This window comes from Canis lupus, chromosome 2 (assembly GCF_003254725.2).
Source record: "Canis lupus dingo isolate Sandy chromosome 2, ASM325472v2, whole genome shotgun sequence".
Taxonomy (NCBI): domain Eukaryota; kingdom Metazoa; phylum Chordata; class Mammalia; order Carnivora; family Canidae; genus Canis; species Canis lupus.
The window spans coordinates 44,075,404-44,092,095 of NC_064244.1; the positions used below are offsets into that span (position 1 = coordinate 44,075,404).

The following is a 16,692-nucleotide window of genomic DNA, read 5'->3' on the forward strand; positions in this document are numbered from 1 at the left end:
TAGTCAGAGCCCTTCAATGGTCCTACATGACCAGTGGGACTTTAGGTAGGTCATTTTACCTTTCTGGAACCTAATTTCTTGAGTATAAAATGACACATTGAGCTAGATTAATAATAGTAAATAAGATTCCTTGGTGTACTAGTCTGTTGGTTTTTAAATACTATGGAAGTTCAAGTCATAGATGTTTTTTGTGAACCTCATTCTTCTTCTTAGCTGGACTTAGCTATGAGATGTCAGCTTAGCTTAGAGTGATGAACAGGTAACTCTAGGTAGCCAGCTCCTGAAGGCATCTGGTGGTCACAGGTAATCTGGCTGGATGTCAACAGCATACTCTTCCAGCTTGTTCCCCCATCCTCACACCCTCACCTTCACCATAGTACCCTCCCACATTATTTCAAGTCTTCTAAGAGGTGATGCTGAGGGGCCACTCTCTGTTCTCAGAATAGGTATGTTGGTTTGGCTCTCTTTTGATAGGTTAGAAGCCTAGAGATAGCTTAATCTAAGCTTCTCGTCATTTAAGTTGGGTCTTGATTATAAAATTATTTTCAAAATCTGTAATAGCTTTACAAGACTAATGATTTTCTAAATAGATAATGCTGTCTCTTTTGAAGTAAACCAGGCTTAATAGAGATGTAGATCACCTATCTTTTCCTCATGATACCAGTTCAAAACCTGTAGGTGAGTATTTTGTATGAAATGTGGGGATTATTATTTTATATTATTCTTTTCTCATAATTTGCATAATTATAATCTGTTTATTTTAAAACTGCCTTCTATAAGCTGGAAATATAATATATATACTTTACCAAAAGATGTGAAGTTCCTTGAAAGTATTTCTTGTGAACCAAATGAATCAGTATTTTTTTGGGATATGTTAACAGTTTTCAAATTAAAGAGTATTGTATGAAAACATGTAAGTAATCCAGTGATTTCATGAGTGGACTAGAAGTAGTATTCTCATTCCCAAATAAAGCCACAACAACAACAATGTCCAGTAAAACTTTTTTTGTAAGATATTATAAAACAAATTATTTTTAAGCAATATTAGTTTTTATGAGAAAAACTCTGGGCAGGACTCTCAATTTTGGATTCAAATAATCCTGAGCTTTAAATCCTGGCCCAATATCTTACTAGCTTGGTATCCCTAGGCAAAATACTTAATCTCTCTATTAATTTTCTTTGTAAAGTAAGATTAATAATATTACCTTGAGATCTTATTGAAGATTAGGTGGAATGATATAGGCAAAGTACCTACCTATTCTATGGTTAAGAAAGGTTAGCTATCAATACTGTATTTATGTTAAAAAAGAAAGCATTTTTTTCTTATTTAGTTGGAATGTATTTATTTACTTTTTAAAGCACCTTATTTATATTGATTATTTGTGAGATTTAAAACATTGTGAGCAAGAATGAGTTAAAAGTAATTTTCACTTTTAATTAAAAAGGAGTCAATAACATCATGGGGATGTCTAATTTCTTCCAAAGCAAACACAAGACAATCAATAGCATTTCTTGATATGGATGCTGCACAGAGTTGAAAGCAAAGCCAGTCCTAACACAGTTAGACAAGGGTAACAGAGCTCAGGCCAGAAAAACCTCCTGCTTGATTGCGAATGAGGGTCTTAGAAATATCTAGGATTAAATACCCAGCCACATCCTTGCACTACGGATTTGAGTAAAGCTTGCACGAGGGAGTAAGTGAATCCCCAGGGGTATTCTTATCTCTTACACTAAGTTTCAGCCATTTCCATTTTTGGTGTAAGTACTAATAAAGAGATGACATCAGTGGTATGAACAAAATATTGCAATTTTTGATTTAACCAATATCATCGCTACTAATTGACATACATAATTATTTTTGGTTTTGGCTCTTTTTTAGCCAAATAAATTACCTCAATTTGATCGCAGTTGATGGAATTTTACCATTTAATAGATCTGACACAGACATGGACTGATAACAACAAAGTAAATGACAGATAAACTAGATAAATACAAACAACCAAATACTGGTAAATATTAAATAAATGCAGGGTGGTAAAAATCCAAATAATAATGAATAGTGATTTGGAACAATAAAAAAAAATCCTGAATTCAAAGAGATTTAAGAGTTCTCATTCCAGCCTACTCCTCTAATGATCCATGTGACTCTGGGCATGTCGTCTTCTTGGGCCTCAGGGCCTTTGAGTCTGCTTTATATTCCAGTATGGGGAGGTGCTTATGTTACATATTCCCTGACATTCACTGGTGGCCCTTTTGGCTTCTATTAACTATATTCTGCCTTTTAAAATCTTTTTAATATCAACTCCAAATTCCAGATTCATATGTACATGAAGAAGGCTTCCCTCTTTCCCTGTTACCCCAGTAAGAGAATATTCTGGAGTGCCTGCATGGCTCAGTTGGTTAAGCGTCTACCTTGGGCTCAGGTCATGATCTTAGGGTCCTGGGATTGAGCCCCGTGTCTGATTCTTCGTCTCCCTTTACCCCTCCCCCTGTTCTCTCTCTCAACTTAAAATAAATAAAATATTAAACAAAAAAACAACCAGAATATTCTAACTTTTAGGTAATCCTTTGGTTTTAAGGATTTGATTGTTAAATTACAGAGATCCCTGGCAATTGGTAAATTTTTAAATAATTAGACATTTACATTTCAGTAAAATGGCAAAGGGGAAAAAGCAGCAAATTTTACTTTATGGTCCTTTGATGCTCTGTGGTAAAGACTATCAGCTATCTCTCAATACTTGTTCTTCTCTTCTTTTGTGATGAAATTCCTGATTTTCAGTTGAGCATATATATTCACCCAGAATGGGAGCTACATTTCTCAGCCTTTGTCTTGCAATTAAGTATGATCATAAGATTAAGTTCTAGGGACTGTAATATAAGAGCCCTAGTGTACTTAAAGGAATGGGGGAATGCTCATCATCCTTCCTTCTTTGTGGTTAGAATGTGGATGTGAGAGCTGGAGCTCCAGCAGCCATCTGGTGACCTTAAGAATGAAACTCACAGATGGTGGCCTGATTTCAAGCAAAGCTGAAGTGCTCTTGCCCTGACTTTAGGGAGATAATCAGCTCCAGTCCACTTTTGTATGTTTAGTTGATCCCTGGCTATTTTTTTTTCTTTTTTTAAGTTCCCTCTACCCACTTAAATACACCCAACAAAGGTATGAGAAACAGGACAGAAATAGGTTCCCCAAAACTTTTTGGAACTGTAGTTTTTTTTTTAAACTCAATTCTTATAGGTTCTTCCACAAATAAAAGATATACTAGGAAACTGAAAAGGTATTTCATTTTTAGAAAATGTTAAGAAGGAATGAACTTCTTAAAGGATATTAAGTCTAACATAATCATTTGAAACACTTAAATATGTTCTATGATAACAGACTCTTTGAATTCTGATAACTTTAGAAAGTAATGATAGTATTAAAATTACAGGAAATTCTTCTGAAGAAAGCTGTGCAGGTTTTTATTAAATTCCAAATAAGTATATATATTTAAGTGTCAGTATTATTTTTTGGCACTTCTTTTGGGGGAAAAAAAGAAATTCACCTTTACATGGAGCTTTTTTTTTTTTTTTTTTAAGTACTGAGACTTCTAATAAGTGCTACCATTGAAACATAATAATACTGGGTTCCCTTCCCTTTTACTTGTTATTAGTTAATTTTAATGAAATTGCTCTATCACATAACTTCAACTATGAGTGGCACATTTTTAATTGTCTTTTCTAAGGGTTATAAAAACAATGCACCTGGGAATATCGCATTCCATTCTCAGTGATTACAAAATAAGAAGACAGATCTTAGATTTCTTAAGGAAAACAGAGTATAAAAACAAAAACAAAGCAACAACCTAAAATTAAGAAGTATTTTAAATACAGGAGGCTCCCAGTACATTGTTGTTGCATTATTGAGTCAACCGTGAATTCTCTGACCTTTGTATCTTTGAACATTTCTTACATACAAATTCTTTAAAGGAATCTTTCTCGAATTATAGCAAAGGACCACTTGCATGGGAATTGCTGGAGTGTTTATTTAAAATGCTAATTCCTGGACTTCTCATCACAAGTCGTGAGTCAGTCTCTATGCATGTCCTGAGAATATGAATTTTAAATACCCGCCCCCCCGCACGCCCAAGAGATTTTTCAAGCACCTTTGAGTTTCAGAACCTCTGTTCCACTGCTCTGTGTAATGCAAAGAAGTTTCAAGCTGATTCCGGTTATTACTTCCATGCCTCTGAGCCAATATCGAGTTGATTCTTTTCCCATTCTGCCTCCAATAATAATCAGTTCGACCTCATGCAAAAGTCAGGACTCATTACTGGACTGATGAACTCTTAAAGGGAGAGGGTTGTTTCTAGGTAGGTGTAGAGAACACGGATAGCACACATAGGAGTCAAAGTGAGGGGGGAAATAAGTATAACAAAAGTAAGGTTAGGTTTCAAAACCATTTTTGAACTAATCTGGGATGAGTGCATTTGCAACGTAAGGAATAACTGCGTTAAAGACAGAACAGGATAACTTAATAGAGGTCTCCTATCTCGTTCTGTGATGGTGCTCCTGGGCTCCGGTGATGAATGTGTTCATCTGATGTGACTTGCTTTGGGTAAATAACCCAGTGCCCTATCAGCTCTGCAGCCTGCGGCCAGCAGCGCCTGTGTGTGCGCGCTAATGACGGTGGAGGGTGCGGGGGGGGGGGGGGGGGGCGTCGGGAGGGGCTGCCCAGCGCAGTCGCGCCCCTGGCACTTGCCGGGAGATTCTCAGCCCTTTCTCTGCAGCTGCCACTTGAAGACTCCACGCTTTTCCTCCGGAGGAAAAAGGAGCCATCTATCTAAATCAGCTGCACTCTCCACGTCCCTCCCCCACCCGATCCATTGTGTTGTGTGCGTTTAGCTCCGCTTCCTGCGTGAGACCCTAACCTCGTTTTAGCAGCAGGCGTTGCTGAGAATCTCGGAACCTCGAGTGGCAATGGAGCTGTACGGAAAGGTGAGCAGAAGGGAGTTCCTCTGCATGCTCGGCGCGAAATACCGCTCGGACGGACTTTGGGGTGTGTGTGTGCGTGCGTGTGAGTGTGTGTGCGCGCGCCCTGTCCATACAATTGTGCGAGCGAACCACTTTCTTTACGCGTGTGCTATTCATCACCTCTCTCCCCCCCACCCCGCGTTTGTTGAACGAGATTGTAAGCCCCCCTTCCCCACTCTGCCTATGGAAATATGTAAACTTTCCCGTTTCGGGATAAGGAGGTGCAGGGCGGAGAGTCCCAGAACGCAGCGCCGGGTTCGTTTGTATTAGCAACTGGCACAAGGCAGTGCGTTTCCTAAGCCGGAAAGCACAATCTAGCCACGGGAGGCTGTGAGCAGAAAAGAAAAATCCCCCGCTGAGACGAGCCGGAGTCCCTCTCTCCTGCCCCTCGCGAAGAAATGGGCTGGGAGGCTGCGAGCAGGAACCACCAGGAGCGGCTCGGAGCGAGGAGAAGGGAGGCTCCGCGGCCAAGTCGGACTGGAGGAGACTGTCTGTTTAAGAGCTTGCTTGCCGGGAGATGTAGTTCCGGGCTCGCTGGTCTGCGAGGTAAGCTGCGCGGGATGAGACTACAAGTCCCAGAAGCGCGCGGGGCGCCCGGCCAGTACGCGCGTGCGGCGCCAAGGAGGGGACAGCTCCGGTGCTGATGTTGGAGCCGGTTAGTGAACCCCGGGAGCGCAGAGTGTGGAGCGTGGAGCGCGCGGGGGGTGCGTGCCCGACCCAGCGCCCGGGACAGCGCTGTCTTCACCAGAGAGAAAGGACATTCTGAGAACAATGAGACACGAAGCTCCCATGCAGGTGGGTCTATACAGAAAGTGTGGCCTCAGGAGGAATTGAGACTCAGGATGCTTTCTCCCTCGCTCCAAGCGCAAATCGTGCTCGACCTCAGGGACGGTCTGGGCTGGGTCCGGGGGACACTCCGGTTCTTCAGCGCCCCTCGGGGCCCCGATCGCGCTGTCTTGATGACGGGTGCGGTTAGTATTTATTATCTTCCCAGGCTCCACGAGGAAGGGTGTGAATGTCCGTCTGAAATGTAAACCCGAGCAAACAAAAGTCAGGGAAACATGCAGGCTCCTATTGCCATTGATCTTCCCCTCCAACCCGGCTGGCCTGGCTTGTGATCCCGGTGGGAGAGCAGCGACTTCAGGTTTGGGGTTGGGAGGTCTCCGTTGGAGTCGGGATAGAGCGAATTCCACTTGGTTAGGAGCGCGTTAAGAAAGGCTGAGACGATATTAGGGTCTCCCAAAAGTCCCTTTTCTTCAGTTAGGGTCCCAGTAGCATCAGAGGAGAATGGTAAACACATGCCAAAGGCACGGCAGCCTTTAATCTCGGTCCACAAAACTGGTTTACTCCTGGGTTCTGGAGAAACCAGCTCGGAGCTTTGCTGAGTGCTGTGCCCGTTTGTTGTACGTTGCAGTTCCCCCACCGAGTCACATTTTTAGGTTTGCTTGCTTCGACTTCCCTGGGAGGATGCTCCTGCCTAAGCATGTTGCTTTAAAGTAAAAATGAGTGGTGCTTTCTCCTTTGTACGTACAGCCAATTCATGCTATACATCAGCCTGTGTTCATTAACCTAGCAGAGTGATCCCGTTGCGTAATAGAGAGGCACTTTATGAATGGGGTTGAGAGGAGAATGGGACACACCATTTGGAACATGTTGTCGTCTCTCTTGAGAACCCACCTCTGCTGCCAAATCTAACAATATAAACATTTGCCTTTAATTCTTGCACAAACGTTTTCCAATGGTTTTCTTCACGAATCAAGGACTTTAAACATATGCTTTGATTTACTTTTCATTTATTTTATGGGTTATGTATATTAAAGATCTACAGATTTTTCTCATTTAACAGTCATGTTAAATGAGAAAAGTCTGTAGGATTTAATTGTTTGTTGAAGGATTATATAATGGAAGCCCTCAAACTACATTATGAGTTACTGAAAATTTGATTTGTTCCAGAAAACAGTGGCCCCATTGTGTATCTTATAATACCTCTGTTTGTGACTTAGCTTTTCATTATAGACCTGATGTGAAAAGAATCTGGACAGACAATAAAGGTACAGGCTGTTGTAATCAAGATATATTGGCTTATGATAATTTTCCATTACTGAGGGGTACTGCCAGGAGCCAACTGGCTAAATTAATCATATTCGGTTATAAGTAAACATTGACAGTAGACTTTAAAAGTGGATTGTTAGTATTTAAAGTCAACCTCAAATGCACACTGAAGTCTATCAAAATAAAATACTAAAAAAATAACTATGTTGCATCTGAATTTTTATTTTCTTAGAAGAGTTGCTTAGAATGTTCAAAAGGCCATTAAAATGTTATAGACTGTATGAAATTAATGCCTTAGGAAGAATTTTAAATTATTTCACATCAATCATATAGTAGACGCTATAATTCTATATTTTGATTAGAACTTCAATTAAGACTTATTATAAGAACAGGTAATAAAATTACTTTACTTGTGGATAAAGTTAGTTTTATATGGTATTTCATTCATTGGATTAGATTTTCGAAATTTAAAAATTAAATGTCCAAATTCTATAATGAGTTATATGTATATTTTAAGAAAACCAAGACTATTTTCTGAGGTATATTTAATTAAAACACGTTCACTGATTCCATTTAGCAAGTAAATTGTTGCTATGATGACTATCAGGTTTTCAAATATATATAATGATAGGAAGAACAATAACTATAAACATGCTTTCTATTTTCTTTAAGTGGCAAGTAGTGTCTAGGACCTGTTCAAGGTAGTTGTCTTTGATATATGCATATTTTCTGAAGAATAATTCTCTCTGAATTGAAGCAAAATGAGGGATAATAATCCCTCATTTTTTATAGTGACTATTAAAATAATACATAATAATAGTCTTTGATGTCTATATTTCCTTTGTGACTAAATAATCAGGAATAGCATTTGGTAAGTGTTCCAAATAATGGGTTAGAATTTTAATGCAGGAGATGGTCATTTTATGTTTTTTCATTCAGCGAGTCCATAAATCCTGATGACCAAATGAAATGGGAAATAGCAGTGTTCATGACTTGAGGGCAAAACTCTGATGAACAAATTGATTCATTTGATTCAAGAACCAGAATGAACACATTCCAGTTTATCTAGTGCTTTGTCTGTGCCAAGTACCATTCCTTGCATTCAGATTTCAGTGTTGTTTGTGTGTGTGTGTGTGTGTGTGTGAGAGAGAGAGAGAGAGAGAGAAACATAAAACAGTCCCAGAGGTCACCATTACCCTAATTACAGGCAAGGTGCTAGAACTTATTAAAATTAAATAACTTCTCCAATATGACAGAATCCAAATCTGCCAGATTTCTGTCCAGAAAGTCCACATTCTTCTATTTTTGGGTTCCCCAGGAAGACACACAGAGATGATGTAAAGAATGAGGGCACTAGTGATATAATTTGATTCATTTATTTGGTTCAGCAGGAAGAAAAATTGTCCTATTTATAAAATAAACTTGTCTAAAATAAACCAAATATTTGACAAGGGCCCGTGTTTTAAAAAATAGTTTGCTTTCTGTCTCCAGAATTTAAATCTCTTGTGGATTTATTTATTCTATTGCAGGACCAAAGTGAGATCCATTGTCTATCATTAAATGCTGGTCTTTAGTGTTGTTATCCACAAGATTTCTGGATCATGTGCAACCCTTTGAACATTTAGTGAATCAAAGAAAAACATTTCCTTAAAGCAGGAAGCAGAGTGCCCCCCCCCAAAAAAAGAGTGTTTGGCTAAAAAGGAGGAGGATTAAAGAAAGACTATAGATGTATGTTGAAGATGAAGTTGAGGTAAAAACTATAATAGATATTAAATATAGCCATGCTTTATAAAACAAGACAGCTTACAAAGAATTAAAGTCTAAATATCACTGTTTCATTTGGGTATAGAAAGTACATGACATTCTTGCATTTCACTATTGTTGATTCCTGACCAAATGTAGCCTTGTGATGATCTCTTTATCTTTATAAGAAATGAAAATTTAGTCCTCACATCTTTACAGAAACAGAGAAAACTCCTAGTTGACATTGGAGAAACAAGGGCTTCTTTCCAACTGTATTTGAACAAATTCTGGAAGTATCTATCTTTCTTTTGTAAAAGAAAGTAGAGGATAGAAAGGGGAATTACCTGTAGTATAAACATTTTTTTTTTTTATTTTTTTTAATTTATTTATGATAGGCACACAGTGAGAGAGAGAGAGGCAGAGACACAGGCAGAGGGAGAAGCAGGCTCCATGCACCGGGAGCCCGATGTGGGATTCGATCCCGGGTCTCCAGGATCGCGCCCTGGGTCAAAGGCAGGCGCCAAACCGCTGCGCCACCCAGGGATCCCGGAATTACCTGTAGTATAAATAAAACTTCTATGACCTAAGAATCGTTTTCCATTTCCACTTTCTCAGTCTTAGAAGTTGCGGATTTATTACGTGGTATAACCACAGTTTTTCCCTGCCATTCTAAGCTTATACTGGAATTGAAAATTCCTTTCCTGACCTTCATATTCCAAGAAATAAATACATTTTTATGCTAAGGAATGGGTTTTCCTAGGACTATTGATACACAGAGGACATTCAACCTACGTATAAACACTTATGCCACCTCAAAAACGTTGTATAGGTAAAAGATTATCCAACTATTTTCTCCTTTATTTCATTCATTAATTAAGTTCAGAAAGTTTAGAGGAACAATATTAGTTGACCTGTTCACCATGACCTGAGAAGATGAAATCTTTTATATTTACTTGGAATTATTATATAGATTTGTTTATTTACAGTTTTTGAGATATTTCTATGTTGAAATGCACAAATCTTAAGTGAACAGTTTGATGATTTTTGATAAATTAATATCCTTGTAACACACACTCCTATAAAGATACAGAACATTTCCAACCAACCCTAAAAGTTCTTTCATTCATATTTTTAATACACTGAAATATTAAAGCCTTAACTTTTTTTTAACCATAAAGCAGTTTTATTTATTCTAGAACTTCATGTAGTTCTGTGAAACAAACAATATGAACATAAAGTGGAACATACAGTATCTACTCTTGAGTCTGTCTTATTTTTGCTTAATGTGCATGGGATTAATCTATGTTGTCACATATATCAATAGTCATTCCATTATATTGGTGCATAGTATACTCTTGTATGAATCTACCATACTTTTAAAATCATTCTCCTGTTGGTGGATTTTAAGGTAATTTCCAGTTTGGGACTGTTATGGTTAAGGCTATAAACATTACCCTACTGGTCTTTTGTAATACTATGCTTTCATTTCCTCGGATAAATACCTAGAAGTAAAATTGCTGTGATAAAGGGTAAATATACATTTAACTCTTCCAAAAAGCCAAATCTTTAGCCAAAATGGTGGTACCATTTTACATTCTTATCAGCAACGTATGAGCATTCCAGTAACTTTACAATCCTCGACAACATATGGTGTCAGTTGTCTTTTTAATTTTGGCCATTTTAGTGAGTGTTTTGTGGCATGTCATTGTGATTTGAATTTGCATTTTCCTGATGACCAGTGATTTTGGCACATTTTCATCTGTTTATTGGTCATTTATATGTCTTCCTTTATTAAAGTTCTGTTTACCCATTTGTTATTTATGAAAGGTTGTTTTATTACTTACTTGTAGATCTTTATATAAATTTGAAATTCGTTCTTTGTCAGATATATATATATATATATATATTTAATTTGTTAATATGTATATTTAAAAATATTTTATGTCTATCTGTAGCTTTAATACTCATACTCTTAATAGTCTTTTGATGATTATTTTTTTTCTCTTGATGAAATCTAAGTTATTCATTACAGGTGGGGTCTCTCTCTATATATGTGTATCTAGATTCTATACTTCTTTGGATGTGTTTGTCTTGATCATGTCCTAAGACCTTTCTACATTTACTTACTTCTGGTTGGTTTTTTTAGATTGCTCAAGAATTTCTACATAACAATAGTGTCATTTGCAATGAGTGTTGAATTTTGTCAAATATTTTTCCTGTATCTGTTGTGGTGATCACATGATGAGTCTCATGTATTTTGCTGGATTTATATTGATTGAGTTTTTAGTTAATTTGACATTCCTTAGATAAACCCCAACTATCTGTATTGTTTTCTCTATGTATTGCTGGATTTGGTTTGATTTTTTTTTTTTGAGGATTTTTGCATTTTAATTTGTGGTGGATAGTGGTGTGTGACTTTCTTGTAGTGCTTTTATGATGTTATAATATTGGAATTATGCAAGCCTTCTAAAACAAACTAAAAAGTGTTCTTTTCTGTTTTCTCAATGATTTTGGTATCTCAGATTGGTATATTTTGGTTCATAAAATATTTGATAGAGTTTATAAATGAAGCCATTGCATTTGAACCTGGAGTTTTCTTTGTGGAAAAAAAAAATTAAACAACTTCAGTTATCAAAATATATACAAATATCTCTTTCATTCATCTATCTATTTATACATCCATTGATTAATAGATCAAACTATCATCTATGATTTATCTCCCTTTAGTATACTGTGGTAGGCAGAATGGCCACCAAGGCTATCTATGCCCTAATCCCTGGAACATGTGAATAAATTATGTTACATAACAAAAGGGACTTTACACATGTAGTGAATGTTACACACTTTAGGGAAATTAATTTGGATCATCAGGTGGTGATCTGATGAGTTTGGATCATCAGGTGGTGATCTGATAATCACATGAGTTGTTAAGAGCAGAGAAGTTTCTCTGGCTGCAGTCAGAGAGATGTGGAAGGAGAGGAAGTCAGAGATTTGAAGCATGAAGCTTGTCGATTTGAAGATGAAGTCCATATGTCAAAAAAATAGAAATCTCAGGCTTACAAACCCAAGTAAGTAAGTTCTGCCAACAACTTGAATGACTTGGAAGTAGAATTTTGCTCAGAGCCTCATGGTAAGAACCGACACAGCTAACACATTGATTTTGGCTTTGTAAGGCCTGAGCAGAGTGAGCAGAGGACCCAGCAGAGTAACAGTGTGTCCAGACTTCTGACTCAAATAATAATTAGGTGTTGTTTTATTTTGTTTGTTTGTTTGTTTGTTTATTTATTTATTTATTTATTTATTTATTTATTTATTTATGAGAGACACAGAGAGAGGCAGAGGCACAGACAGAGGGAGAAACAGGCTGCATTCAGGGAGCCCCATAGGGGACTCGATCCTGAGACTCCAGGATCATGCCCTAAGCCGAAGGCAGAAGCTCAACTGCTGAGCCACCAGGCACCCCATCAGGTATTCTAACCATCCACTCTAGCAGTAGTAGAAGACTCATTATGCATGTATAAGTTTTCTTTTTTATCTTGGGTCAGTTTTGTTAAATTATATATATATATATATATATATATATATTTTTTTTTTTTTTTAATTTATGATAGTCACAACACAGAGAGTGAGAGAGGCAGAGACACAGGCAGAGGGAGAAGCAGGCTCCATGCACCGGAAGCCCAACGTGGGATTCGATCCCTGGTCTCCAGGATCAGGCCCTGGGCCAAAGGCAGGCGCCAAACCGCTGCACCACCCAGGGATCCCTAAATTATATTTTTTATCTAATCTTTCATATTTACTGACAAAGTTATTAAAAATAATTTTATTATTTAATTTTTCTAAGATGTATAATAATATCTCCTCTTTCATTCCAGTTACTGAAAATTGGAGTTCTGTTTATCTCTCTCACCATCTTACTAGATGTTTATCAATACTATTAATATCTTCAAACAACCAACTTTTGCCTTTGTTAACTTTTATGTTGTTTATTTTGTATTTTATTGATTGGGGCTCTTTAAGAATAACTATGTTACTTATAGTTTAGTAGGACCTTTTCTTTATCAGTTTCCTTAGAGTAGATATTTAGATCACTGAGTTTAAATATTTTTTTTCTAATAAACTTAACCATTTAAAATAGTAAATCTCCCTCTAAGTACTACTTTAGCTGACACAAATTTGTGAGTATAGTATTTGCATTATGTATTTCAAACTCTTTGCTCCTTTCTTTGTGATGTTTTCCTTAATCCATGGGTTTAGAAATATGTTGTAATTTGCAAATATCTGCTTATTTTCCAGATATTTTATTGATATTCGCATCTTAGTAACTTCTTTAGCTACCAGAAAATATGTTAAGATTTCAATCTTTTGAAATTTCTTGGACTTGCTTTTATGCCAGCATGTGATCTAACTTTATGAACACTCTATGTACACTATGCGTATGGCATGCTGCAGCTGTGAAAAACAGTCATCGAGGAATGTCTATTAAGTCATGGTGTTGTATGGTGTTGTTAAGATCATACATATCCTTATTGATTTTTGGTCTGCTTACTCTATCAATTACTGAGAAAAAAATCTACAATTATGATTATTAATTTATTTCTCCTTGAATTCTTTCATTCATTTATTTCTCCTTTGAATTCTTTCATTCTTTTTTGCTTCATATCTTTTGAACTTCTCTTAATGAGAGACACACACATTTGTAATTGTATCTTCCAGAAATTTTTTCCTTTTTGTAATTGTGAAATATTCCTTTAAATCTATGGTAATTGCTCCTTGTCTTAACCTGTATTTAATCTGATATCAATATAGATACTCTTGCTTTCTTAATAGTGTTCTATATGGAATGTATATACATATATATATAAAATATATATTCATACTTTCACTTTGAATTTCTATGTGTTTGTTTATTTATTTATTTATTTATTTATTTATTTATTTATTTATTTAGTGTCTTTATATTTAAAGTGTGAATCTTGTGGTCAGAGTAGAGTCGGGCCTCACATTTTTAGCCAGTCTGGAAAATCTCTGCCTTTTAATTGAGTTTTTTGTCTGTTTACATATGCTACAGTTATTAATATGATTGGATTTAAAGCTACCTTTTTGCTATTTGGTTTTTTAAATTTATTCTATCTGAATTTTTGTTTCCCTGATTCTTCTTTTATGTCTTATTTTGCTTAATTATGTATTTTTAAGTATTTCATTTTATTTCCTCTGTTGGCTTTTTAACTATACATGTTTGCTTTTTTCTTTGGTGTTTATTCTCAGTATTATACATTATGTCTTCAACTTGTTATATATAGCTTATGTAATATTGTATTACTTCACAGAAGGTACATGTAACTTTTCAATAATATAATTTCATTTACCTCATCCTTTGTGAAATTGTTGTCATATTTATTACATCTGCCTTTGTTATAAGTGTTTAATACAGTTCTATAATTTTAGCTTTAAACGATAGTGTATTTTTTTAATTAAGAAAATAAAAGAAAAACATATGTATCAATTTTTATGTTTGCCCACCACCTATTTGCCTTTTCTGGTGCTCTTTCTGTAGATTTGAGTTTCTGTCCAGTGCCATTTTCTTTCGGCTTGAACAACTTCATTTAGCCTTTCCAGTGGAACAGATCTGCTGGCAACAAATCCTCTCAGTTTTTTGTTTATCTGCTAATGTTCTTTATTTTGCCTACATTTCTAAATGACAGTTTTGCTGTATATAAAAGTTTTTGTTGATTTTTTTCTTTCAGCATGTTAGGTTTTATTATCTGTAGACCTCCATCATGTGAAGTCAGTTGTTCTTCATGTTATTGGACCCTTCTATGTTTTTTGTCGTTTTTTTCTGTCTTCTATTCAATTTTGTATTTGAACAGTTTGACTATGATGTGCCTAGATGTAGATTTCTTTATATTTAGTCAGCTTAGGGGGTGAGTGAGGTTCTAACAGATGTAAGTTCATGTTTTTCACCAAATTTGAGAAATATTTACATATTATAACTTCAAATACCTTTTCTATCACATTATTGACTCCTTTTTTCATCTGAGCCTCCAATTATATCTATGTTAGACTTCAGATATTGTTTCAATAACAATAACAGTGAGGCTCTATGAATTTTTTTCTTTTAAATTGTACAGTGTCTGTTGATTTATCTTCAAGGTCACTGACTCTTTTGCCACCTGTGGGCGTGTTAGGCCCACTCAGGTACTCTTCATTTCAGTTAATGTACTCTTCCTTTTAGGCTTAATACTGGCTTCTTTTACAATAGAAATATGTCAAGAAAAGATATATATAAGCTCTTGGGATGAGATCTTTGGGTATTGGAAGGTTTTAATAGTATTTACTTCTGGTATTGTGCAGAAACCAAGAAAACACTGTGAGTTTCTCATAGAAGCAGTGAGATAGAAATGTAAGTAATATTTGTGATTCAATTATTCCTTGTAGATTTCTGGGAAAATATTTATGTTTATATTTTTTATTCTTCATTGCATTTGTCATGGTACCTTTTCTTTATGTTTTGAAAATAAAACTGTGGGCTTTATGACACTTTCAAAAATTTGAACAAAGTGTAAAATTGTAAAAATCATTTTAAGAATTTCTTTATTTTACCAAATAATATATTCCTTAACAGCTTCAACTCTGCAGAAGTAAAATGCCTTTTCAAGCACCAACATGTTTCAGATTGTTTTGAAGCATTGTATCAGTTTTATTGGGGTCATGAAATATTTTTCTACCCACTAAACGATGAAACCATAAGGGTGAATGTTCTAGGTCTTCAGTTGTTTGGAGAATGGTAAAAAGATCTGGTCAGGGTCTCCGGATATGCATTCCAGTAAGCTGATTGGATTGGATCCAGTATTAGGAATTTTGATCCAACAAACTTAAAAGAGTCTTATTTTGTGCCTATTTGACTTCCTGACTGAGAAAAACCTGGCACCCTTATCACTTTGCTTCCACACTCTCAACTTTTTTTTTCTTCAAGATTTTATTTATTGATTCTTGAGAGACACAGAGAGAGGCAGAGACATAGGCAGAAGGAGAAGCAGGCTCACCATGAGGAGCCTGATGTGGGACTCGATCCCAGGACCCCGGATTACTACCTGAGCCAAAGGCAGACACGCAACCACTGAGCCACCCAGGTGCCCCTGCTCTCAGCTTTATATGGCCTGGGAACCTAAATCATAATCTAACTTGAAGAGATGAGGCACTGAGGTTCTCATTGTTAGTCGGCCTGCTTTAGTTTAACCTTATAGCCCATCAAGGGTGCTATTTGTTAGTCTCCCAGTGGCTCAGATGCATGTCTGAGTCTCATCAACTAGAGAAACTTGCAAGCCACCATTGATAAATAATTTCTATTCAAATGGCCATAGCTTTAGGAACCTTATAGAGCATTGAGAAAGAATATATGTACCAATTAGCACAATATGACTCTCATGTGATACTCATCTATAGTGTTTGAAATAAAGGATGGGTTTTCTTTTGAGTGTTGTAATTTACTGAACACTTGTTTGAGTGGTAGGACTGGTGAAAAGGGACAACAGAAACATAGTGAACCTGCGGATGTGAAGACTCTTTTATAGCTATATGGATGGGCTTGTTTTTTGTAGTAAAAAATAGCAATAGCTTTTGACTGAAAAGCCTCGATAATTATAACTAGCAAAGTGGCTCTATAAGTCACTTTAATTGGTGGACCTGCACAATATAGAAACATAAGTACCTAAACTAATAACCCACTAAGTTTCTCAAGAATGATTCAGATATTCCTTTTGTGTCATAAGCCCGTGGACAATGAGGTGTTTGCTCCTATACACGACCTACCTTGATGAATGGAATAAAGGAAGAGAAATGTCAGGATTTGGAAGAAATCTTTATAGCAAATCTCTGTAGGAGTTT

At 36.4% G+C, this 16,692-nt stretch overlaps 1 protein-coding gene across 2 annotated transcripts in view; it reads left to right on the plus strand.

Annotated features, from left to right (window-relative positions):
* The first annotated feature begins 4,707 nt into the window (after positions 1 to 4,707).
* RAB3C (RAB3C, member RAS oncogene family) overlaps positions 4,708 to 16,692 on the plus strand; it is a 272,838-nt gene continuing 260,853 nt past the window's right edge. The window contains exon 1 of one of the 2 annotated variants that reach the window (XM_025447524.3): positions 4,708 to 4,974. In XM_025447524.3, coding sequence (XP_025303309.1) covers positions 4,957 to 4,974 — 18 coding nt within the window. In that variant the 5' untranslated portion in view covers positions 4,708 to 4,956. Of the gene's footprint in view, positions 4,975 to 5,584; positions 5,806 to 16,692 lie in introns of those variants that run through there. The other variant, XM_025447523.3, reaches the window with a different exon arrangement.